Source organism: Haliaeetus albicilla, chromosome 29 (genome assembly GCF_947461875.1).
Source record: "Haliaeetus albicilla chromosome 29, bHalAlb1.1, whole genome shotgun sequence".
Classification (NCBI taxonomy): Eukaryota; Metazoa; Chordata; class Aves; order Accipitriformes; family Accipitridae; genus Haliaeetus; species Haliaeetus albicilla.
In genome coordinates this window covers 3,306,365-3,330,849 of record NC_091511.1, presented here as the reverse complement: position 1 = coordinate 3,330,849, position 24,485 = coordinate 3,306,365, and the positions used below count along the sequence as shown (strand labels likewise).

Genomic DNA, 24,485 nt, shown 5'->3' with positions numbered 1-24,485 from the left:
GGCGGTTGGGGGGGCCCGGACCCGCCTGGACCCCCCCCAGGCGGCAACAGGTCGGGGTGGGGGTCGCGATCATCACCCCCCGCCCAGCCCCGGAGCCCCTCTGGGCCCGCCCCCCCCCCCGGGGACCCGCACCCCCGCCGGGACCCCCCAAATCCCGGGATTTCTCCCCCCCCCCCCAGGTCCTCCCGCACCGCTCCGGCCGGGCCGGGCTGAGTCCGCCCCGCTCCCGGCAGCCCCCGCGGGCGGCGCTGAGCTCCGCCCACCCGCGCGCCCCCATTGTCTGCGCGGCGAGGGGGCGGAGCTGGGAAAAAAGCCCCGCCCCAGCCCCTTCCCGCTGGTGGCCACGCCCACGGGGCGGAGACGATTTCGCCGGGGCCAGGGCGGTCTGCCGGGGGGCGGGGCTTCGAGTGGCCACGCCCTCCCGACCCCGTGCGGGGGGGGGCGCGGTCCCCCCGCAATTAAAGCCATTAACACCGACTCAGCCAAACTCCTTTAATGCTGGGGGGGTCCCGGGGGGAGGGGCCGAGGTGGGGGAGGGGTGTCGGGGGGGTGGGGTCACAGCATCTTCCTCATCAGCTCCTCAGCTTCCAGCACCTTCTGCAGCTCCGCCTCCAACTGTGCCAGCTGGGGGGGGGGGCCCACAGGCTGTGACCCCCCCCAAAACCCCTGACCCTCCCAACCCCCCCCAAAACCCCCGGCCCCCCCACCATTCCACGAGCAAGAGGCAGCACACAGAGACCCCCCTCTTTCCCAGCACCCCCCCCAAAATCCGACACCCCTCCCATCCCCCGCAGTACCTTGGCGGCCTCGGCCTCCTGCACGGGGGGGGGCACCTTCTCCCGGTACTCGGGACCCCCCCGGCGCTGCCGCAGCCGCTCCAGCCCCCGCACCAGTTCCTCCCGCCGGCCCCCCAGTTTGGCCAGTTCTTTGGGGGCATCCACCACGCCCTGCATGGGGGGGGGGAGAGAGAGGAACAACACCCCCTCAGAGTGACGCCACCACCCGGGGAGTGACATCACTGCCCAGGGAGTGACGTCACCACCCGGGGGTGCCCCCTTCCCCCCCCCCGGCCCCCACCTTGAGCAGCAGGTAGACGGTGCAGCGGTCGGAGGCGACAGCGACGGCGCAGCCGGGGGGGGGCTCGTCCCCTTCGCCCCCCCCCAGCACCCGCACGGCCCCCACCCCCCCCAGCGCCCGGATTTGGGCCCGGCCCAGCCCTGCTCGCTCCGCCCACTCGGCGTCGGGGCACTGCAGGAAACCTGGGGGGGGGGGGGGAGGATTTAGAGGGGGGCACGGACCCCCGACCCCTACCTGCCCCCCCCACTTATGGGGGGCCTTGGGCTGGCTGGGAGGGGGGAGGGGTCCTCAGGCCCCCCCCCCCCACTACCCAGCCCCTCCCAGGCCCCCCCAACGACCCCCCCCAGCGCTCCCCAAGCCCCTTGGGGCCTCTCAGGACCCCCTGGCTCCTCCTCACCCCCCTGCGCCCCCTTAAACCCCTCTAGACCCCCTTGAGCACCCCAGATCCCCCTCCGGCCCCCCTAGGAAGCCCCCCAGTCCCCCCTCGCCCCCCTGGACCACCCCAGTCCACCCCCCCAGACCTCCCCGGCCCCCCCAGGACCCCCAGCCGCCCCTGAAACAGCCTAGACTCCCCTCAGTCCCCCAGGCCCCCCTTGAGCCCCCCCTTGCCCCCCCCCAGCCCCCCCCCAGCCCCCCTTACCGCCCCCAGGCCCCCCCCCCGAACCCCCCTAGACCCCCCAGGAATCCCCCCAGGACACCCCAGGACCCCCGTCCCCCTCTAGACTCCCCTCAGCCCCCCCAGGACCCCCATCCCGTCCCGTACAGGGGGGGCGGCTGCGCGTGAGCCCGTGGTGGGCGCGGAGGCTGCGCAGGGCGCGGACGATGCTCAGCACGAACTCCATGGTGGCCTCGGCCTCCTCGTCCTGCCAGCAGTACTGGGGGGCGCGGGGGGTGAGCCTGGGGCCCCCCCGGACCCCCAATCCTCCCAATCCCCGGATCACTCGAGCGTCCCGGACCCCCCCAGGCCCTGCAGCCCCCCCCAAATCCCCCTGGCCCCTAGTGCTGCCCTTGGGACCCACCCTCTCCCCAAAGCCCCCCCAGAATTCCCCCACCCTTCGGAACCCCCAGCTGCCCCCCCAGCAACCCCCAGCCCCCCCAAATCCCCCCTCCCCAGCTCTCAGACCCCCCCAGATGTCCCTCAGGTCCCCCAACCCCCCCAAATCCCCCCTCCCCAACTCCCAGACCTCCCCAAACCCTCCCCTCAGCCCCCCCCAAACCCCCCTATCTCAGCTCCCAGACCCCCCAAACCCTCCCTCAGCCCCCCCCCCAAATCCCCCCCCCCACCTCGCTGGCCTCAGGGTAGGGGCAGACGCAGAGGCTGGGGGTGGCGCGGGGGGGCTGCCGGGGGGGCAGGCGCTGCCAGAGCTCCTCGCTGAGGAACGGCATGAAGGGGGCCAGCAGCCGCAGCCCCGCGTCCACGCAGGTGAACAGCGCGTCCCGCGCCGCCAGCGCGTCCCCCACGTCCCCCGCGTCCTCCTCATCACCACCCTCCTCCTCGTCCCTGTCCTCCTCGGCGGTTTGGGGGGGCGGGCGGGCCGACCCCCCCCCGCCTGCGCGCCCCGACTGGGCGGACGCCGCTCGGGCCAGCACCGGCTTCACGCACTCCTGGGGGGGCGGGGGGGGGCTGCTGTCATCGGCCCCCCCGTGTTGTGTGTCCCCCCCCTCCTCTCCCCAAGGGCCCCCCCGCGTCTCCCCCACATCCCCCCGCAGCCCCTGTCCACCCAACCCCCCCCGCGGCCCCAATAACCCCCTCAGTCCCGTGTCCCCCCCATGTGTCCCCATGCCCCTCCATGTCCTTTATAGCCCCCCCTATGTCCCCACACCCCCCTGCATCCCCCCCAACCCCCCCATGCCCCCCCATGCCCTTTCCCCCCACCATTCCCCCCATCTCCTCCATGTCCCCCCATGTCCCCAATATCCCCCCGTGTCCCCTGCCCCCCCATCCCCCCCATGTCCTTTATAGCCCCCCCATGCCCCCACATCCCCCGGTGTCCCCCCCCCATGCCTCCATAACCCCCCAAACCCCCCCATCCCCTCTCCCCCCACTGCGCCCCCCATCACCTCCACGTCCCCCCCACATCCCCCCCTGTGCCCCAGGTCCCTGTCCCCCCCCACGCCCCCCCATAACCTCGCACCCCCCTGTGTCCCCCATGCCCCTGTCCCCCCCCATGTCCCCAATAACCCCCCCGCGCCCCCCCCCGTACCAGGTAGACGTCGCAGAGCTCGTACAGCCAGAAGCCGTGGACGGCCGAGGTGGCCGCGGGGAAGTCGAAGCCCCCCAGGGCCCCCCCGCAGACCCCCACCGCCCGGCTGAGCCGGCTCAGCACCCAGCGCTCCCCCAGCCCTGCCCGGCCACGGCACTGGGGGGGAAAGAGGGGGTCGGGGTGGGGGGGGTCCCACGAGGGGGGGGGGGGGGTCCCCATGGGCGGGGGTCCCGGGGGTCTCTGAGGACCTGGGGTAGCACTGGGGGGGGTGCTGGGGGTCCCGAGGCGGGGGGGGGCACAAGGTGGGGGTCTCACACCTGAGGGGGGTCCCCATGGGGGGGAGTCCCAGGGGTAGAGGCTCAGACCAGGGAGGGGGGGTCCTGGGGGTCCCAGCCCCACAGCGGGGTCCCTGCCCCAGGGTTGGAGGGGGCGGTCAGGGGTTCCTGGGGGTGGGGGGGTCTCAAGGGTGGGGTCTCAGCCCCAGGGAGAGGTTTCCAGCCCCATAAGTGGGGGTCCCAAATCCACAATTGGGGGTCCCACCCCTACGGGTGGGGGTCCCAGCCTCACACAGGGGGGTCTCAGTCCGCCCAGCCAGGGTTCCCAGCCCCATAAGTGGGGGTCCCAGCCCCACAAGTGGGGGTACCTGCAGGTCGGGTGGGGGGCGGTAGTCGGGCCCCAGCGCCCGCAGGACGAAGCGCGCCCCGTTCCACACCTTGTTGCAGAAGTGCCGGTACCCCAGGACGCGCCCCACGTCCAGGTTGATGTCGCGGCCTGGGGGGGGCACGGGGGGGTCAGGGGACATGGGGGGGATGTGGTGGGGGGGACACGGGGGGAGCTGGGGGGGGGCTGGAGATGGGGGGCATGGGGTGGGGGGGGTCTGTGGGGAGGTGGGGGGGACCACAGGGGTCTGGGGGGGCATGGGGTATTTGGGGGGGGGGCATAGAGCGTTGGGGGGGGCCACAGGGGCTCAGGGGGGGCCGGGGGGGCCGCAGGGGGTCCCTACCCTGGGCAGTGTAGGCGCAAAGGGCGAAGCGCAGGGCGTCCGTCCCGCACTCGGGGATCCCGTTGGGGAAGTCTCGTTTCTGGGGGCGGGGGTGGGGGGAGGCAGCAGGGGTCACTCCATGGGGGGGTCACAGCCCCCCCCCGGACCCCCCCAGCCCCCCCCAAGCCCCCACCTGCCCCTCCCGCGCCCGCTCCAGCTCGGCTGGGTCCAGGTTGCTGTTCTCCAGCTGCTCGTGCAGACCCTGGCGGGGGGAACATGGACACACGTGGGGACCCCCCCCACGGCCCCCCAGCCCCCCCCGTGTTCCTCCGTCACCCTGGAACACCCCCCCCAAGATCCCCGCAGACCCCCCTGGGACCCTCCAGACCACCCTGAACCCCCCTCATATCCCCCAAAGACCTCCCCAACCCCCCCAGGACCCTGCTGGGACCCCCCCAAACTCCCCAAGACCTTCCCAGACCCCCCATGACCCCCCCCGGGTCCCTCCAGACCCCCCAAGACCTCCCCACTGGCCCCCCCAGGACCTCCTAGACTCCCCAAGACCCTCCCAGACGCCCCCCAGCCCACCCTGAACCCTCCCTGGGACCCCACCAAACCCTCCTGGGACCCCCAGACACCCCCCAGCCCCCTATAGGACCCCCCAAGACCCCCCCACCTGCAGGGAGATGCCGGTGATGACGTCCAGGGGGTCGATGACATTCCCCAGGGATTTGCTCATCTTCCGCCCATGGGCGTCCCGGACGATGGCGTGGAGGTAAACCTGGGGGGGGACACGGGGAGGTCCTGGGGGGGGGGGCACAGAGGTCCTGGGGGGGGGTCTGGAGGGTCCCGGGGGGGGCTGGGGGTTCCTGTGGGGGGTCCTGGGGGGTTTCAGGGGGTCTATGGGGGGGTCTGAGGAGGGTCCCAGAGGGGCTGGGGGGGTCCTGGGGGGGTCTGGGGGGGGTCCCGCCTCTCAGAAGGGTCTGGGGGGTCCGTGGGGGGTGCAGAGGGTGCGGGGGGTCCCCGAGGGTCCCCTGGGGGGGTTTCTGGTAAATCTGGGGGTCCAGAGGGTCCCTGGGGGGCCTGGGGGTGTCCCACCTCTCAGAAGGGTCTGTGGGGACTGTGGGGGGTGCGGGGCGGTCCCTGAGGGTCCCCGGGGGGCTGTGGGTATCCTGGGGGGATCCTGGGGGGGTTTCTGGTAAATCTGGGGGTCCAGAGGGTCCCTGAGGGGTCTGGGGGGGGGTCCCAGCTCTCTGAAGGGTCTGGGGGGACCCTGGGGGCTGTGGAGGGTCCCTGGGGGACCCCGGGGGGCTGTGGGCATCCTGGGGGGGTCCGGGGGGGTCCCACCTCACGGAAGGGCAGCCGCCCGGTGAGCGCCAGCCCCAGCATCACCATCCGGGCCACCCAGAAGAAGAGGATGTCGTGGCCGGTCTCCAGCAGCGTCCCCGGGTAGAAAACCTCCAGGTCCTGGCTCTGGGGGGTCAGGGGGGGCACGGGGGGGGGGTCAGGGCTGGGGGTGACCCCCAGGACCCCCCCGCACCCCCCCTTGCACCTCCCCAGGCTCACAGGCTCAGGCCAGCCGAAGATGGAGAAGGGGAAGAGGCCGGAGGAGAACCAAGTGTCCAGGACGTCCTCGTCTGTGGCGGGGGGGTTACGGGGAGCCCCAGTGCCCCCCCAGTGCTGACCACTAACCCCCGGTGCCTCCCAATGCTTCCCAGTTCACCCCAGTGCCTCCCAGCAACCCCCAGTGCCCCCCAATGCTTCCCAGTTCACCCCAGTGCCTCCCAGCAACCCCCGGTGCCCCCCAATGCTTCCCAGTTCACCCCAGTGCCTCCCAGCAACCCCCGGTGGCCCCCAATGCTTCCCAGTTCACTCCCAGCAAGCCCCAGTGCCCCCCAGTGCTTCCCAGTTCATCCCAACGCCCCCTCCTCAGTGCCTCCCAGCAAGCTCGTGCCCCCCAATGCTTCCCAGTTCAACCCAGTGCCCCCCAGTAACCCCCAGTGCTCCCCCCAATGCATCCCAATACTCCCAGTGCCCCCCAGAGCTCCTCAATACACCTCAGTACCCCCCAGGGGCTCCCAGTACCCCCCCCTCCCAGTGCATCCCAATGCTCCCTGGCACTTCCCAGCACCCCCCAACACCTCCCAGTGCCCCCCACCTTGGCGCAGGGTCACTCGCTCGGGGGTCACCCCGAAGTTCTGGGCCGCTTTCTCCCGTGCCTCCTCCTCGCTGCGCCCGCTCACCCAGTACCGGTCGTCCCCGTCCTGCCGCGACCCACGGCGGCGTCAGCCCCACGGCGGCGTCAGCCCCCCCCAGGGCCCTCAGCCCCATAGCAAGGGGTCCTCTCTGGCAACCCCCTGGCCCCCAGCCCCACGGCAGCCCCCCACTGACCTCCCCGGGGGGGACGTTGGGGTCGTCGACGGTGACGAAGTACGCGGGGATGCGGTGGCCCCACCAGAGCTGCCGGGAGATACACCAGTCCCTGGGGGGGGACACATGACACACACACACACGTCAGGGGCAGCCCCACGGTGGGGGGCCAGGGCTCCCCTTGGCACTGGGGGGCGGGAGTTATGCGGCAGGGTACCCCCCCCCCCCGAGGGCCGTGGAGCTCACCGAATGTTATCCATCCACTGGAACCAGGTGCGGGTGTGGGCAGGGGGGCGCAGGCGCAGGTCCCCCCTCCTGACGGCGGCGGCCGCCCCCCGCGCCAGCCCCTGGCACCGCACGTACCACTGTGGCTTCAGCAGCGGCTCCACCACGTCCTTCGACCGGCTGCGCAGGCACCCGCCGTCACCCCGCGGCGACCCACGGACACCCCGCGGTGACCCACAGACACAACACCCCACGGTGACCCAGAGAAACTCCATGGGACACATGGCCACCACACAGCGACCCACAGACACCCCATGGCAACCCACAGACAGCCCATGGGACACACGGCCACTGCACAGCAACCCACAGACACCGCACAGCGACCAATGGCTGCCCCACGGCGACCCGCAGACATCCCATGGTGACCCACAGCCACCCCACAGTGACCCACAGCCACCCCATGGGACCCAGGGTGACCCACAACCGCCCCGCTGTGACCCCCGCCCCCCCCCGGCGCCCCCACCTGCAGATGGGGACCACCATGGGGTTCTCGGTGACCCCCCGGAACAGCCCCCGCTGCTTCAGCGCCTCCAGCACGGCCGCTCGCCCCGTGAACCGCGGCAGCCCCTGGGGGGAGACGGGGGGGGGCACGGGGGGTCACTCCCACCGCTCCCCAGCCCCCCGTGCGCCCCCCGGCCCCACGGTCCCATGTGTCCCCACGGCCCCCTGTAGCCCCCACAGCCCCCCCGTGCCCCTGGCCCCACACGTCCCCACATCCCCCTGTAGCCCCCCCAGCCCCCCCATAATCCCCCCAGCCCCCCGCACGGCCCCCCATGTGGCCCCCAGCCCCACACCCCCATGTCACCCCACGGCCCCCCAGGTACCCCCCAGCCCCCTCAAATCCCCCTCAGCCCCCCCGTGAGCCCCCACCAGGAAGGGGGGGGGCACGTTGATGAGTCGCCCGTCCTCCCCAATGATGCTGGGGCGGGGCAGCCCGTGGCGCTGCCCCACCTCGAAGTCAGTGGCGTCGTGGGCGGGCGTGATCTTCACCGCACCTGGGGGGGTGGGGTCAGACATGGGTCACGCCCGCTGCCACCCCACCCTGACACACCCACCCATCGACCCCATGGAGAGCCCCCCTCCTGGGATACACCCCCATCCCAGGACACGCCTCCACACCCAGCCGTGCCCCGTACTGAACCATGCCCCTGTCCCTGGCCACGACCCTTCTAAATTGCTCTGAGCCACACCCCCACTGTAAACCACGCCCCCATTCTAAGCCACACCTCTGCACGTGAATCACACCCACAACCCAAACCACACCCACACGAAGCCACCCTCCATTCTAAGCCACAACCCACTTGTAAACCACTGAGAAACCCAAACCACACCCATACTAAGCCACACCTATACTAAGCCACACCCTCAATTCTTAGCCATGCCCTATCCTAAACCAGGCCACACCCCCACATGCAAAACCACACCCACAACATGAACCACACCCATATTAAGCCACACCCTCTTGGCCACACCCCAATCTACACCACATGCACATTCTTAACCACACCCTGTTATAAACCACACCCCCACGCCAAGCCCCACCCCCATTCAAAACCACCCCACCCCTGGAAGCCCCGCCCCCTCACCGGTGCCAAAGCTGGGGTCAACGAAGGCGTCGTGCAGCACAGGCAGGCTCCGCCCTGTGAAGGGGTGTCGCACACGGCGACCCCGCAGGTGCTGGGGGGGAGGGGCAACGTCACCCTCAGGCCATGCCCCCAAGCCACACCCACCCCTGCTCGGGCCACGCCCCCCAACACCAATCCCCGCCTCCCCATATCCCCACTGCCCTGCCTTCAGGGCAGCACCCCGCCCTGCCCGTGCAAGCCCTGCCCCAACCGCCCCCCTCTGCGAAGCCCCGCCCCCAAAGCCCCACCCACCTGGTAGCGGGGGTCATCGGGGTGCACGGCCACAGCCACGTCCCCCAGCATCGTCTCCAGGCGCGTCGTCGCCACGACGACCTCTTGCTCCTCCCCCTCGCCTGGGGGTGGGGTCAGCGGGGAAGGGGCGGGGTCAGCAGGGAGGGGGCGGGGTCAGCAGGGAGGCAGACTCAGCCCCCCCCCTCCCCCATTGCCCTGCTATGGGGCAGTCCCACTGCACCCCAGCCCCCTGCTATGGGGCCGACCCCCACCCACGGGTGCCCCCCCCTCCATCCCACTCCCCCCAGCTCCCCCCGCACCCACCGTCTCCCTCCAGCGGGTAGGCGAAGGCCACCAGCACCCCGAACTCGATGGGGGTCTCGTACCCCGGCACCCGCAGCAGCGTCCGGCCCGCCAGCTCCTTCTTGTCCACCTGGAGGGGGACAGGGGGGGCTCTGACCCACAGTGACCCACGGGTGCCCCCCCTGCCCCATGCACACCCCACAGCCCCATAGACACCCTTCAGGCACCCCTCGACCCCCCAGACCCCCCCCCCAGATCCCCCCAGTGACACCCCACATCCCCCCCATGAGCACCCCCCCAACCCCACGGACCCCCCCCACCCCAGAGACCCCCCTCCATGGTCACCGCACACCACCCCCCCCCCACCCCACAGACAGCCCCCAAACCCCGCCGTGGGCACCCAAAGACCCCCCGGCCCCCCTGGCCCACCTCGATGTCGGAGATGGCGGAGTTGAGGGCACAGGACCAGTGCACCAGGCGGGTGCTGCGGTAGATCAGCCCCGACTCGTGCAGCCGCACAAAAGCCTCTCGCACAGCCCGGCACATTTTCTAGGGGGGCACACGTGGGGTGAGGGGGGGCCAGGGACCCCCCAGACCCCCCCGATAGCCCCCCTGTAACTCACCCAGACTCCACACACACCCCCAGCCCCCATAGATCCCTTCCAGCCCCCCAGAGAGCCCCTCCAGACTCCACCCCCCCCAAGCCCCTATAGAAACACCCCAACCCCCTGCAGCCCCCCCACACCCCACATACTCCCCTCGGACCCCCCTACCCCCCACAGATGCCCCCAGCCCCCATATGTCCCCCCTAAACCCACAGTCCACCATAAAGCCCCCCCCAGACCCCCCACCCGCAGACCCTATAGAACACCCCCAAGCACCTATGCCCCCCCCAGGCCCCCCAGACCCCAAACCCACACACCCTCCCAGATCCCCCCAGCCTCCATACACCCCCCAGCCCCCCCATTCCCCCCTCGGACCCCCCCCGACCCCAGGGAGCCCCCCGGCCCCCCCTCACAGGGTCCATGGTGAAGCAGGCTCGGTCCCAGTCCATGGAGGCCCCCAGGCGCCGCAGCTGCTGGTAGATGCGGTCGCCCTTCCTGGGAGAGGGGGGCAGCTATGGGGCGGCTATGGGGCTGGGGGGGGAACTATGGGGCTGGGGGCGGCTATAGGGGGCTGTGGAGCACCGTGGGGTGCTGTGGGGCTGGCCATGGGTCTCTATGGGGTGTCCGCGGGTGTCCGTGGGGCAGCACTCACTCGTCCTTCCAGCGCCAGACCTCGCGCAGAAATTCCTCACGGCCGAGCTGGTGCCGCGTGAGCCCCCGCTGCCGCCAGAGCCGCCGCTCCACCACCACCTGCGTGGCGATGCCGGCGTGGTCGCAGCCCGGGTTCCACAATGTTGTCGCCCCCCGCATACGGTGCCTGTGGGGCACGCCGTGGGGCTGGGGAGCTTGCCATGGGGCTGGGGGAGGGGGGATGGGGACTTGGGAGGCATGCCACGGGGCTGGGGAGCTCGCCGTGGGGCTGGGTGGGGGGACTTGGGGGTATGGCGTGGGGCTGGGGGAGGTGCCGTGGGGCTGGGGGGTGCTCGGGGGGCACGCTGTGGGGTAGGGGGACTTGCTGTGGGGCTGGGGGATGCACCATGGGGCTGGGGAGGGACTTGGGGGTATGCCGTGGGGCTGGGAGACTTGCCATGGGGCTGGGTGGGAGGGCTTGGGAGGCACGCTGTGGGGCTGGGGGGGGGGACGGGACACAGACAGGACTTGTGGGGCACCGTGGGGAGGGGTCAGCAGGGGCATGGGGCCGCGCCATGGGGCAGGGGCCTGCAGCAGGGCAGGAGGAGGGCACGGGGGCTGGGGGGCCGGCATGGGTTGCGCTCACCAGCGGGCGAGGCTGTCCTGGATGGCACTGGTGAGGGCATGGCCCAGGTGGAGGGAGCCGGTGACGTTGGGGGGGGGGACGCACATCATGAAAACCCCCCGGGGGTTGGGCTCCGCCACACTGGAGCGCTGCGGGCGGGGCAGGGCGGGGCTCGCACGAGGACCCTTGCACGAGGACCCTCGCACGAGGACTGGCCCCTGAGAACCCTGGCAGGGGGACTCACGCCCGAGGACCTCGCACGTGGACCCTTGCACGGGAACCCTTGCACGAGGGTCTTTGCACAGGGACCCTCGCATGAGGATCTTGCCCGCAGACCTTCCCGTGACGACCCTCCCATGAGGGCTTTGCACAAGGACTGCTGCCCGGGGACCCTCCCCCAAGAACCTCACACGAGGACCCTCGCACGGGAACCTTACCCGTGCACCCTTGCAAGGGAACCCTCCCACGAGGATCTCTGCGCGGAGACCCTCCCGTGACGACCCTCCCACGGGGGACCCTCGCACGAGAGCCCCCCCCTGTCGCATGAGAGCCCCCCGTGCTCACCCCATACTCGGGTTTGAAGAAGCCCTGCCGCTCCCACCAGCTGTACCAGGCGGCCTCCACGTACTGCGGGCTGTACGACTCCGGCAGCGGCACCGACACGTCTGGGGATACGGCGGGGGGGACATGGGGGGGACGACAATGGGGGGACGGCGGGGACACGGTGGGGACAGGGACAGGGACGACAGGGACGTGGCAGGGATGGGGACGACAGGGATGGACGTAGAGGCGACAAAAACGGACATGGTGGGGACAGGACAGGGATGGGGACATGGTGGGGGCACGGACGGGGACAATGGGGGGACGGCGGGGACACAGACGGGGACAACAGGGACAGGGATGACAAGACAGGAACAACAGGGACACAGACACAGGGAGGACAGGGACACAGCGGGGACATGGCAGGGATGGAGATGACAATGGGGACAGGGATGAGGACAGGGACATGGCAGGGATGGGAACACAGTGGGGACACGGATGGGGACAACACGGACACAGTGGGGACAGAGATGGGGACACGGACATGGCAGGAATGAGGACAAGAAGGACACAGAGGGCACAAGGATGGGGACAGGGACATGGCAGGGAGAAGGACACAGTGGAAACACAGACGGCGACGACGGGGGGACGGGGACAGGGATGACAGGACAGGGACGGAGACACAGACAGGGACAACACGGACATGGTGGGGACACGATGGGGACAGGGATGGGGACAACGGGCACAGTGGAGACATGGTGGGGACATGGATGGGGACAGGACAGGGATGGGGACAACAGGGACAGAGAGGGGGCAAGGATAGGAACAGGGACATGGCAGGGATGGGGACACGGCGCGGACAGGGACAACAGGGATGGGGACGTGGCGGGGATGGGGACGAGAGGGACATGGGGGGGGACAGGGATGGCAAGAGGGACAACGGGCACAGTGGGGACGGGGACAGCAGGGACATAGAGGGATAGGGATGACAGGGACACAGGGGGGACAAGAACAGGGAGATGGTGGGGACAGGGATGGGACGGGGACGTGGTGGGGACAGGACAGGGATGGGGACACGGCAGGGATGGGGACAACAGGGGCACGGGGGGAACACGGACGGAAACGTGGACACGAGAACGGGGACAGAGAAACAGGGACAGGGTGGGGATGGGGGGCATGGGGACCCCCAGGAGGGGACAGAGGGACACAGGTCAGCACTGCGGCCGACCGGCCCCCGGTCCCCCCCATGTCCCCCCCCCGCCGCATCGCCCCCTCACCCTTCTTCTCCCCCGGGGGGGTGGGCAGGTCGTAGGTCAGCACCCCGGGGTCCCGGCGCTCCTTCTTCGGCGCCTTCGCCTTCGCCTGTGCATGGAGACCATCGTCACCGACCCGCGGCCCTCCCAGCGGGGGTCCCGTCCTTGTGTCCCCTCCCCACCCCGCCGAGGGTCGCGGTCGCCCACCTGCTGCTCGCGGCTCTTCTCCTGTTTCTGCTGGAATTTCTCCAGTTTCTCCTTTCTTTTCGCCTCTTTCTTCAGCTGCGCCGCGCTCTTGGCTGGGGGGGTGGCAGCCTGCCCCACGGCATCCTGCCCCACAGCAGCCTGCCCCACGGCATCTGGCCCCACGGCGTCCTGCCCTATGGGCCCCAGCTCCACTGGGGACAGCAGGGTGACATCTCCATCCCCAGCCCCCCCCCCCCCAGACCCTCCCAGCCCCACAGAACCTCACCCTGCGGGTGGGGGGGCACCCCCTTGCCAAGCCCCACATCCCCCAGCCCCATAGTAACTCACCTGGAGGCCCCCCCCACCCCGGCAGAGCCCCACAGCCCCATAGCCCACACCCCCCAGCCCCGCGCCCCCCCAGCGACTCACCCCGTGGGGCAGGGCTCTCCTCCCCGCAGAGCCCCACGTCCCCCAGGACGGCACGGAAGTGGGGCTGGCTGACGCAGGTGAGGAACCAGCGGGTGACACTGGGGAAGGGGGCACGGGCAGCCGTGTCCAGCACCTGGGCGGGGGGGGAGACACGGTGTGGGCACGGGGGGGGACACAACGTGGGGGGGGTGTACAGGGACAGGGGGACATGGACAGGAGGGGACGTGGGGGGACACGGGGACATGGGGGGTATGGAGAGACGCGGGGGGGTCCAGGGAGATGTGGGGGGCCGGGGGGCAACTCACGTGCTGGAAGGGGGGCAGGAGGGCGCAGGTGACGGTGACATCGGCCAGGGTGACGTCGTCCCCCACCAGGAAGGTCCGGTCGCGCAGGTGGGACTCCAGCGCCCGCAGCGCCCGCCGCAGCTCCTCCCCCGCGCGGCTCCGCGCCTGGGGGTGGGGGGGCACCCGTGGGGCCCAGTGACCGCGACCCACAGCACCCCCCGATCCCCGTGACTGTGATCCACAGCACCCCCCGACCCCACAGCACCCACGGACCCAGAGTCCAGGACCCATGGATCCCCCCACTGTCCTGCCCCACAGACCCCACCCCCCCCGAGCCCCCCAACTACAGCAGCCTGCCCCACCAGCTCCACCCCAGCAACCCCCACAGCCCCCCCAACCCCATAACCTCCCAGCCCCAAGCCTCCCATAGCCTCTACACCCCCCACAGCCCCTCCCACCCCAATAACCCCCCCACCCCCATAGCCCCCCCAGCTCAATAACCCCCCCGTAACCCCCCCAGCCCCATACCTCCCCACAGCCCCGCTACCCCCATAACCCCCCCACAGCCTCTACACCCCCCAGAGCCCCCCCAGCCCCATACTCCCTCCAGTGCCATAACCCCCCCATAGCTCCCCCCAGCCTTATAACCCCTACACCCCCCATAGCCCCCCCAATAACCCCCCCAGCCCCAACCCCCCCAGCCTCTTCACCCCGCCAGCCCCCCCCACCCCCCGACCCCCCCCATTACCTCCCGCCCCCCCCCCCTGCAGGAGGGCGGCCGCCGGCGCCAGCTCGCTCTCGGCGAAGGCGACCCACTGGCGCACCAGGGCGGCGCGGGGGGGGGTCGTCCCCCCCCAGCAGCGCGGGGGGGCTGACGAAGATGGCGGCGGGGCCGGGCCCGGCCAGCAGGGCCCCCCCGGGTGTGCGCAGGGCGGGCAGGGGGGCGCCGGGCCGCAGCCCCCCCGGCAGGGTCCCCCCCGGCAGCCGCTGCAGCAGGGGGGGCCGCGGGCCGTAGCGGGCGGCGATCAGGACCCGGCGGGCCGGGGCGTCGGCGGGGGGAGACGGCACGAAGAGCAGCGGGGGGGGCGCTGGGGGGGACATGGCTGCGGGGGGGGGGGAGACAGAGAGAGAGGGGGGGTCGGGGGGGGAAATGGGGGAGGATGGGGGTCTAGAGGGGGCTGGGGGGGGAATGAGGGTCGGGGGGGGAGAGATGGGGGTCAGAGGGGGCTTGGGGGGGGAAATGGGGGGGGCCGGGGAGGGGGCTTTGGAGTGCTGGGGGGGAAATGGGGGCCGGGGGAACACCGGGGGGGAATTTTGGGGGACCCCGGGGCCGGGACGGGATACGAGGGGGGTCACGGGAGGTTTTGGGGGGGCACCAGGGCCCTGGGGGGGGTCACGGGTCACCAGGGCCTCAGTGTGTGGGGGGGCACCGGGAGCTGGGTGGGGGGCACTGGGAACACTGGGAGGCCAGCTGGGGGGGTCCCGGTGCCGGGGGGGGGTGGTGGGCGTCACGGGGGGTCGCGGTGCCGCCCCGCCCCCCCCCCCCCCCCCCCGCTACCTGCTGCTGCCGCGGCGGGAGCGGACACGTGGGGCGTCGCTCGAGACGGCGCATGCGCGGCCGCGCCCCTTCCTTCCGCGCATGCGCGCCGCTCTCCCCCGCTCCCTTTACCACAGAGCGCGGCCCCAAAGCCCTGCGCAGGGCACAGCGCCCCCAGCGGCGCGGCGGTGCGCCCCCCTCAAAAAACCCCAAACGGCAGAAATTCGCGTGTCCCGTCCCCCCCCCCCCCCAAAAAACCAACAAAAAAAACCCCACAAGCGTGACTCCAGCGCAGGGGGGTCGTAGGGTTTATTGCGTGTCCCCCGACCGCACGTCGGGGTTCGGGGCATTGGGGGGGTCCTGCCGTGCCCCCCCATGGCGGGGTCACTGTTTCTGCTGCAGGGCCTCCTTGCGCGCTGCGTCCTGCAGCAGCTGCGTGTCCACCTCGTCGGCCGGCAGCTGGACGTAGCGCACCACCGAGCCCCGGATGAAGCAGTTCTTCACCGACAGCTGGGGGGGGGAAGGGGGGGGGGGTCAGGTGACACTCCCCCCCCTCCCCAAATAACCCCCCCCAGCCCGGGGGGGGACACGCGCGGGGTCCCTCACCATGTGGGGGTACTTCTCGGGGTCGGTGACGCTGATGTCCGTCAGTTTGATGTTCAGGTACTGGGGGGGCGGTTAGAGATACACACACACACACACACACACACACGGCCCCACAGACCCCCCCCCGGTGCCCCCCCAGCCCCATAAATGCCCCCAAGAGCCCCCCCCTCCAGCCCCACAGATCTCCTCTGCCCTCCAGACCCCCTCTCCCCCCGAGACCCCCCCCAGCTCCCTCCCCCTGCCCCCCCCCAGCCCCACAGACCCCCCCCGGCCCCCCAGCCTCCCCCCCCTCACCTGATCCACCGAGTGCAGGGTCCCACAGATGCTGAAGAGGAGAGAAACGGGGTTAATGGGGGGGGGGGTCCCAGACATGGGGGGGGTCCAGGGAGGGACTCTATGCGGGGGGACCCATGGGGGGTCTGGAAGGGGGGGGGGCTCCATACGGAAGACCTGGGGGGTCCATGGCGGGGTCTACGGGGGAGGTCTGAGGGGGGGGCCATGGGGGGGGTCCGGGGGGGGGTCTCCATGCGGGGGGGGGGGTGTCCACGGGGGGGTGTCGCTCCTCACCTGAGGTCGTTCTTCAGCTCCACCACCACGTCCTTCCCCACCAGGGACTTGAAGAAGGAGTAGAAGAGCTGGGGGGGGCACAGGGGGGGTCAGAGGGTCTCAGGGGGGTCCCGGGGGGGTCGGGGGGTCCCCGGGATTTCCCCCCCCCCCGTTCTCACCATCGCGGCCGCCGCGGCGCCTCCCCCGCCCGCCAGGAGCGCGCGCGCCGCCGCACGCCCCGCCCCCTTCCGCCGCGGCCGCCGGCCTCGCCCCGCCCACAACCCCGCCCATCCCTTCCCGAGGCCCCGCCCCGTGCCTTTCCCTAGGCTCTGCCCACCCCGAGGCCCCGCCCACGGGCCCCGCCGGATGCGGAGGCGGCGGGCGGAAGTGACTCACCCGCCCCCGCGCCGGGGCAAAGGTCGAGGGGCGGGGCCGGGGACACCCGGGTCCCTGGCGGGACCCCCACGTGTCACGTGTCCCTCGCAGGTCACGTGTCTCTCACGTGTGTCGCCATGTCCCCCAGGTCCCCACATCCCCGTGTCCCGTGTGTCCCCACGTCCCTCGCCTGTCCCATGTTCCCGTCCCTGCATCCCTGTGGCCCTCGCGTGTCCCCCCGTGTCCCCCTGTGTCCCCCCGTGTCCCCACGCCCCCCAGGCCCCTCGTGTGTCCGGTGTTTCCCCCACGTCCCCGTCTCCTCCCGTGTGTCCCCGTGTCTCCCACGTCCCCATGTCCCCAGCACCCACGTCCCCCCGCCCTCGTGTCCCCATGTCCCTCACATGTCCCATGTCCCACATCCCCGTGTCCCCACATGTACCCACGTCCCCACACCCCTGTGTCTCCCATGTCCCCGTGTCCCCCCATCCCTGTGTCCCCACGTCCCCCAGGCCCCTCGTGTCCGGTGTTTCCCCGTGTCCCTCATGTCCCCACGTCCCCCACCTTCCTGTGTGTCCCCCCATCTCCCCTTGTCTCACCCATGTCCCCTCATCCTCACGTCCCCCCGTCCCCCCCATCCCCACGTGTCCCCGTGTCCCCCACGTCCCCACGTTCCCGTGTCCCCGTGTCCCCACATCCCCGTGGCTCTCGCGTGTCCCCGCATGTCCCCACGTCCCAGCATCCCCATGTCCCCATGTCCTTGTATCCTTGTGTCCCTATGTCCCTCACATGTCCCATGTCCCCACATCCACATGTCCCCACGTGTCCCCATGTCCCCCAGGTCCTTCATGTGTCCGGTGTTTCCCCATGTCCCCACATCCCCCATCTCCCCCATGTCCCCTCACGTGTCCCCATGTCCCTCATGTGTCCCCCATGTCCCCCTGTCCCTCACATGTCTCATGTTCCTGTGTCCCCATGTCCCTACGTCCCCCCATCCCTGTGTCCCCATGTGTCCCCGTGTCCCCATGTCCCTCAGGTCCCCACACGTGTCCCCACATGTCCCCACATCCCTCATGTGTCCCCCATGTCCCCCATCCCCACGTCCCCCGTCCCCCCACGTCCCCCCATCCCCATGTGTCCCCATGTCCCTGTGTCCCCACGTCCCCACATCCCCATGTCCCCCACGTGTCCCATGTCCCCATATTCCCATGTCCCCCACATGCCTGCATCCCTGTGGCCCTCATGTGTCCCCACACATGTCCCCACATGTCCCCACATCCCCCAGGTCCTTCATGTGTCTGCTGTTTCCCTGTGTCCCCTATGTCCCCCACCTCCCCCCCATGTCCCCACACGTGTCCCCACACGTGTCCCAGGTGTCCCTGACGCCCCCCGTGCCCCCCATCCCCATGTCCCCGATGTCCCCGATGTCCCCACGTCCCCTGTGTCCCTCCCACGTCCCCCGTGTCCCCCCAGCCCCCCGCGCCCCGTGTCCCCTGTGTCCCCCCTGTCCCCTCCCAGGCCACGGCCGCCCACGCTGGGCTGGGACCGGCCGGGGACCGGGCAGACCGGCTCCGCGGCCCCCGTGACGACACTGTCACCGTCCCCCGTCACCGTCCCCCGTCACCCTCCCGGGGATTTAAGGGCGGCTGCGCGGCCCCACGGCACCGACGGGACCTTGTGGTGAGTGGGGATGGGGACGGGGGGACACGGGGATGGGGATGGGGACGTGGGGATGGGGACGTGGGGACATGGGGACGGGATGTGGGGACATGGGGATGGAATGTTGGGATGTGGGGATGGAATGTGGGGATGTGGGGACAGGGACATGGGGACGGGGACATGGGGACAGGAGGGGGGACACGGGGATGGGGACACAAGGATGGGATGGGGGACATGGGGATGGGGACAAGGGGGGACGTGGGGATTGGGACACTGGGATGGGGACACGGGGATGGGGATAAGGGGACGGGGACACGGGGATGGGATGGGATGTGGGGATGTGGGGATGTGGGGACAGGATGTGGGGATGTGGGGATGGGATGTGGGGATGGGGACACAGGGATGGGGACATGGGGATGGGGACATGGGGATGGGAAGGGGGACACAGGGACAGGGACAAGGGGGGACGTGGGGATTGGGACACGGAGATGGGGACACGGAGAGAGGATGGGGACACGGAGAGAGGATGGGGACATGGGGAATGTGGGGATGGGACGGGGACACAGGGACAGGACGGGGACGGGGATGTGGGGATGGGGACACGGGGGTGGGACAGGGACGTGGGGACAGGACGGGGACACTGGGACATGATGGGGACACTGGGATGAGATGGGGTCGGGGACACTGGGACAGGATGGGGACGCCGGGACAGGAGAGGGGCCGTGGGGAGGGGGACGGGGGGGGCTCTGTCCATCCCCCCATGTCCCCCCCTGACGCTGTCCCCACAGGCAGGATGTGTGCGGGTGCCCAGTGTCTGCTAAACCTGCTGCGCTGGGTCTGGGGGGTCATCAGGGACCTCTGGGGGGGGCACGGAGGTGAGTGAGCGCTGGGGGGGGACCCAGGGGTCATGGGGGGGGGACTGGGACCCATGGGGAGGGGCTGGGTCCCCGGGGCGGGCACCCAGCAGCCATGGGGGGGGTCTGGGACCCATGGGGGGGCACCCAGGGGTCATGGTGGGGGCTTTGGGACCCATGGGGGGGTCCTGTGTCCCCAGGGGGGGTGACACCCATGTCCGGGCGGGTCACAGTGGGGTGGGGGGGGGAGGTGGGGTGCGGATACCCACATCCCCACTTCCTGCCCACACCCACCGGCATGGGGGGGTCAGGGGTCAAGACCAGGGTGAGGTCAAAGGTCACCGATGCTCCCCCCTTCTTCCACAGTGACCCCCCCGCCCCCCCCGGCTGAGAGGAGAACGCTGGTTCCTGGCAAAGAGGACTGAGACCCCCGGGACCCCCCCGGGTGAATAAACCGCCCTGACCCCGCACCTGTGTCTTTATTTTGGGGGGGGGGGGGGCGGGCCAAAAAATGGGCCATTAAGTGCTGGGCAGGGGCCTGGGGGGGGGCACCCAGGGGTGGGGGTGGGGGTCCTCCAAGCATGGGGGGGTCCTGGGGGGGTTGGGAGGTCCTGGGGGGTCATAGGGGGGGTCTGGGGGGGGCCGTAGGGACTGGGGAGGGGGTGTCCAGGGGGGGTCCTGGGAGACTGGGGGGGGGGGGGCTGGGTGATCATGAAGGGGCCTGGGGGGGGAGACGGGGTGCTGGGGGGCGTCACGGGGGTCCCAAGGGGCTCAGGCTGAGCAGGCGGCCCAGGGGGTTCTGGGGGCAGGGGGTATGTCAGGTTGAGGGGGGGTCCCCCCGCTGCCCCCCCAGCTGTGCCTGGCAGAGAATGCAGCACCGGGCAAGTGTCAAGGGGGGGCCCTGCAGCCCCAAGCCCCCCCTGCCTGAAATCGCCCCCACAGCCGCCAGCCTGGGGCTGGACAAGGACATAGGGGGGGCTGGACAAGGGGGTCAGAGCCCTGGGGGGGGTTGTCTCTGGGACCCCCTCCTCTGTGCCCCCCCCTCCAAGGTGGTCCGGGTTTGGTTCTGCAACTGGCAGGGGGGCCCCCCCAGGGGCTGGGGGTGTTGGGGGGGGCCTCCTGCCCTGCCCCACCCCCTCCTACCACACCTTCACCCCCCCTGCCTCCCCCTTACAGCCCCCCCCGCCACCTTCTACCTGGGCCCCCCCCCAAATAAAGCTCTGCTCTGTGCTCCGTGTGTCACTGGGGGGGACCCAGGCGTCTGGGCACCCCCCCCACAAATTATTGGGGACCCCCCCTCGGGGTCCCCGCCGGTCCTGGGGGATGGGGGTCTATGGGGGGGGACGCCAGGGGATGGGGGGGGGCTCTGGGGGGTCCTGAGAGTTTGTGAGGGGGCTCTATGGGGGGGGTGGTCTATGGGGGGAGGCTTGGAGGGGGCTCCAAGGGTGGGGGGTGTCTGGGGAGGGGTCCCGGGGGGTGGGGGGGGGTCCTGAGGGCTGGGGGGGGCTCTGAGGGCTCCAGTTAAGCTCAGCCCGTGGCATCCTGCCTGCAGACCTGACTGCTGCCCAGCCCTGACCATCCTCATCCTTGCCCCCATCCTCATCCTCGTCCTCATCCTGCTTCCCGGCAGGACCCGGAGAGCTTCAAACTCCTTCCCGGTGCAGGAGCCGTGCTGATGCAGACGGATGCTCTTCAGGATTTTTATTAAATGTAAAAAATACGTAAAACAATCAAGGAAAAAGAGGGGAAAAAGAAACCCAAACCCAAACCCCAAAGAAAGAGCCTTCCTCCCTCTGCTCGCTACCGCGAGGGCGTAGAGCTTCTGCCGGGGAGCAAGAGGACAATCCCTCGCTGGTGCCAGAGGTTTCTGGAATTTGCCGTGCCTGCCAGGTTTCATCTCTGTCCGACGCTGGGAAGAGAAGCATCTCACTCCAATCCGCCTTTTTTTTGGCCCAGAAATGCCCCCCTCCCCCCCAAAAAAACAGGCGAGGAAGATGAGTTGGTCGACGTGATCCTTCTGCGACGTCCTCGTCGGGCGTCTCGTGGCTCCAGCAGGAAGACCGGCATCCCTCGGAGACAGGGATGAAGACGAGGAAGACATGCTCCTCGCCCCGCACGCTGGCTCGGCCCCTCAGCCGGGATGAAAAACATGTTCTGTCCATGCCGGGACTCCCTGAGGTTTCTCTTCAGCCCTTCTCCCCCTGCCAACCCACCCCCCCACCCCCCAGAAAAGTGAGACGGACGTCCGCCATCATCTCCCGACAGACGCCGGCGCTCGACCCGACCTCGTGGCCCATCTTCGGGTGAAGTGAGTGGGCGCCGGTGCCAGCGGGTCGCGACTTTCTCCCTTCCGCCCCCTCCTAATCCACGTGCATCTTGGCGTGGGACGCCAAGGAGACCTTGGTCCTGTAGCAATTCCCGCACTCGGAGCATCGGTAGGGAGCTTCTCCCGTGTGGGTCCGCTCGTGTTCCAGGCATTTGGAGCTCATGGTGAAGCCCTTCCCGCACACGTGGCACCGGTAGGGTCTCTCCCCGGTGTGGATCCGCTGGTGAACGATGAGGTGGGAGGTGTTGGTGAAGCTCAAGCCACACTCGGGGCACTGGTGGGGTCTCTCCCCGGTGTGGAGCTTCTTGTGGAGCTTGAGGTTGAACCTCCGAGTGAAGCTCTTCCCACATTCAGAGCAGAGGTGGGACCTCTCGGCCTTGCACGGGTTTCGATGGAAGAGCTCCGGGCTCGTCATCGCGCTGGGATGTTGGTTGGGTTGGCTCTCCGGCTGGTGGACCTGCCGGCGGGACGCGAGGTCGGAGCTGTGGCTGAAGCTCTCCCCGCGTTCTGGGAGCTGGTGGGGCCGCTCCTGGGCGTCGAGCCACAGGCGTCGGCTCAGGCTGTTCCTACAATTGAAGGTTTTCCAGTGGTCGGACGCCCGCTCTCCGGCACAGACCATCTCCTTGGGGTCCTCCGAGATATCCTCACGGGGACGCGGCCGCTCCTGCCTCTCCCCAGGCCAACGGCTCCTGCCCCTGGCTTGGTCTCCGGACCACGACTCGGCTCTCGGCCGCTCCTCCAGGACTTTGTCCTTCTCAGGACCCCAACGCGCAACACCCTTCTCCGTCCTCGAGCTGGATCCGTTCGGTTCTCCAGGCTGGGAACTCTTCTCCTGGTGGCCACTGTCACCTGCTGGTAGAGAACAGGGCCAAGATGTGAACATTAGGGGTCTCCGCCCGGAAAAACAGGGGTGCCGGCACGCGCACCGCAGCCCTAACCCGTCTCGACCCAGATTTTCCAGGACCGACCCAAACAGGGGGATGGAGCGAAGCCCTTTGAGCCAGTCTGGGTTACCTGGGGGGGCCGCGGTCTGACGGCCGCTCGGCCGGGCGTCACGGGACGGAACCACCGGCCGGTTGTCCTTCTCCGTGCCGTGGACCTTCTTGTGGGCATTACAGCGGAAGTTCTGGGTGAAACCCTTCCCGCAGACAGGACACTTGAACGGCTTCTCGCCCGTGTGGACCGTCTTGTGCCTGACCAAGTCGGAACTCTTCCGGAAGCTCTTCCCGCAATCCCGACACCCGTAGGGTCTCTCGCCGGTGTGGACCCGGCGGTGCATGAGGAGGTACTGCTGCCGGGCAAAGCTCTTGCCGCAGTCGGGGCAGACGTAGGGCTTCTCGTCGGTGTGGACCGCTTGGTGGGAGATGAGGTGGGAGCTCTGGCTGAAGCTCTTCCCGCAATCCAAGCACTTGTAGGGCTTCTCGCCCCGATGGAGCATCTCGTGGATGAGGAGGGGGGAGCCGTCGTTGAAGCCCTTCCCGCAGACGGAGCACTTGTAGGGCCTCTCGCCCGTGTGCAGGCGCCGGTGGCGGACGAGGTGGTTCCTCCAGTTGAAAACCCGGCCGCACTCCTCGCACTCGTGGGGCTTCCTCGTGGGCCGGGACTTTGGCCGCGGCTCGCTTTCCCTCGGGCCGTCCGCTTTTCCCCGGCCGGCGCTTCCTCCCTGTCTCTCCCCGATTCCCTCTCCTGCCGGCCTCTGGTTCTCGCCGGCTTCGTCCCGCGTCGCCTCCTCATCCTTGCCCTCCGCCTTCGCCCGGGTCCACTCGGGGTTCTTCTCTTCCTCCTCCTCCTCCTCGCTCGTCCACCCCATACCTGCGGGGGACAATGGCGGGGGGGTCACCGCCCCGCTCGCGGCCGCCCTTCAACGGGCGCCCTTCAACAGGCGCCCCGCTAACGAGGGGAGCCCGCGGGCGCCGTGGGGCGGATGGAGCCCCCACCGACGGGGGTCTGCCCCCCCAAACCCATCGTGGGGGGGGTGTGGATGCCCCCCGCCCCCCAACTAAAACCCCCAAGACCGCCGGGACCTTCCCACCATTTCCCACCCCTCCGGCATTTCCCTGCCCGCCGCTGCCCGCACCCCCCCACCTCCTTATCGCTTGTTTCTGACGCAGCTTCAGCTTTAACCGCCCCCGCCCCCCCCCAAAAAAAGGGAGGAAAAGGGGTTTTCCACGCGGAGGGGGGGTGCGCATCCACCCCCCCGCCCCCCGCGCTCGTTGGGGGTGTATGTTTGTGGGGGTGAGCCCCTCCCGCAGCCGAAGGAGGGGGCCCTGTCGGTGTGTCCCCCCCAGCCCACCGCGGCGGCTCAGCCTTGTCCCAGCCCCTTCCTGTGGCTCCGCGCAGGCAGACGGGCTGCGACCCGCCCCCGGCCCGCCCCGGGGGGGGGCGAGAAGGGTAAGGGGGGGGACACACGGCGGAGCATTCCCCGCTCCTCCGCTCTGCCCCCGTGCACAAAGGGGGCGGGGGGAGCCCCCTCCCCCCAACATTCCCCCCCCCGGGGGGCGAGAATCAGTCTGCGGGGGGGGGGGGGAATCAGCCGGGGAGGGGTATCACCCCTGAGGGGGCATCATCCTTGGGGGGGGCAGCACCCCCCAGGAAAGCAGCATCCTCGGGGGGGGGGGGCATCATCCCCGGGGGGGGCAGCACCCCTGGGAGAGCAGCATCCCCCAGGAAAGCATCATCCTCGGGTGACCGTCACCCAAGGGAAAGCAGCACCCCCCGGCGGGGGGGCAGCACCCAAGAGAGAGCATCATCCCTGGGGGAGTATCCCCCCCCCCCTCAGAGAGGAGCATCTCCCAGGGGCTCAGCAACCCCCCCCGGGGCAGGGGGTGCAGCCCACGGGCGGGTTTCTTGACCCACCTTTGGGTGGAGGAACGGGTGACAGGAGGGGAGAACCGGCACCTGCTGGGGTTCCCCCCAGTGCCCCCCCTCCAACGCCTGCAAATTTGGGGGCGATCGG

At 70.4% G+C, this 24,485-nt stretch overlaps 3 protein-coding genes and 1 long non-coding RNA gene across 7 annotated transcripts; 1 reads left to right on the top strand and 3 right to left on the bottom strand.

Annotated features, from left to right (window-relative positions):
- Positions 1–478: 478 nt before the first annotated feature.
- Positions 479–15,250, bottom strand: VARS1 (valyl-tRNA synthetase 1). Its single transcript, XM_069773993.1, has 31 exons — positions 15,188–15,250; positions 14,378–14,732; positions 13,651–13,794; positions 13,346–13,478; positions 12,938–13,128; positions 12,755–12,839; positions 11,502–11,602; positions 10,959–11,086; positions 10,335–10,499; positions 10,096–10,177; positions 9,507–9,626; positions 9,099–9,207; positions 8,796–8,896; positions 8,505–8,595; positions 7,789–7,913; positions 7,382–7,485; positions 6,880–7,038; positions 6,655–6,745; positions 6,422–6,527; positions 5,830–5,900; positions 5,611–5,736; positions 4,940–5,044; positions 4,457–4,525; positions 4,285–4,363; positions 3,925–4,052; positions 3,282–3,437; positions 2,362–2,682; positions 1,841–1,952; positions 1,078–1,259; positions 798–947; positions 479–624 (listed from the first exon to the last, which is right to left on the bottom strand). Exons 8-31 carry the CDS (start codon positions 11,045–11,047, stop codon positions 556–558), a joined length of 2,910 nt encoding a protein of 969 aa, XP_069630094.1. The 5' UTR covers positions 11,048–11,086; positions 11,502–11,602; positions 12,755–12,839; positions 12,938–13,128; positions 13,346–13,478; positions 13,651–13,794; positions 14,378–14,732; positions 15,188–15,250; the 3' UTR covers positions 479–555.
- Positions 15,251–15,458: 208 nt separating this feature from the next.
- LSM2 (LSM2 homolog, U6 small nuclear RNA and mRNA degradation associated) lies at positions 15,459–16,598 on the bottom strand. Its single transcript, XM_069774205.1, has 5 exons — positions 16,498–16,598; positions 16,340–16,407; positions 16,067–16,097; positions 15,773–15,832; positions 15,459–15,676 (listed from the first exon to the last, which is right to left on the bottom strand). Exons 1-5 carry the CDS (start codon positions 16,498–16,500, stop codon positions 15,551–15,553), a joined length of 288 nt encoding a protein of 95 aa, XP_069630306.1. The 5' UTR covers positions 16,501–16,598; the 3' UTR covers positions 15,459–15,550.
- A 1,207-nt stretch (positions 16,599–17,805) lies between these two features.
- Positions 17,806–19,672, top strand: LOC138682793 (uncharacterized). The gene is made up of 3 exons (XR_011322714.1): positions 17,806–18,370; positions 19,138–19,224; positions 19,570–19,672. It is a non-coding gene; the product is annotated as an uncharacterized lncRNA (long non-coding RNA).
- Positions 19,673–20,887: 1,215 nt separating this feature from the next.
- LOC138682722 (zinc finger protein 420-like) lies at positions 20,888–23,895 on the bottom strand. Of its 4 annotated transcripts, none has more exons than XM_069774078.1 (3): positions 23,823–23,895; positions 22,544–23,341; positions 20,888–22,381 (listed from the first exon to the last, which is right to left on the bottom strand). In XM_069774078.1, exons 2-3 carry the CDS (start codon positions 23,337–23,339, stop codon positions 21,564–21,566), a joined length of 1,614 nt encoding a protein of 537 aa, XP_069630179.1. In that variant the 5' UTR covers positions 23,340–23,341; positions 23,823–23,895; the 3' UTR covers positions 20,888–21,563. The 4 variants fall into 4 exon arrangements, with proteins under 4 accessions (XP_069630179.1, XP_069630181.1, XP_069630177.1 ...); XM_069774080.1 differs by having other exon boundaries at positions 20,888–22,378; positions 23,615–23,855; XM_069774076.1 differs by having other exon boundaries at positions 23,615–23,854.
- Between the last annotated feature and the right edge of the window lie 590 nt (positions 23,896–24,485).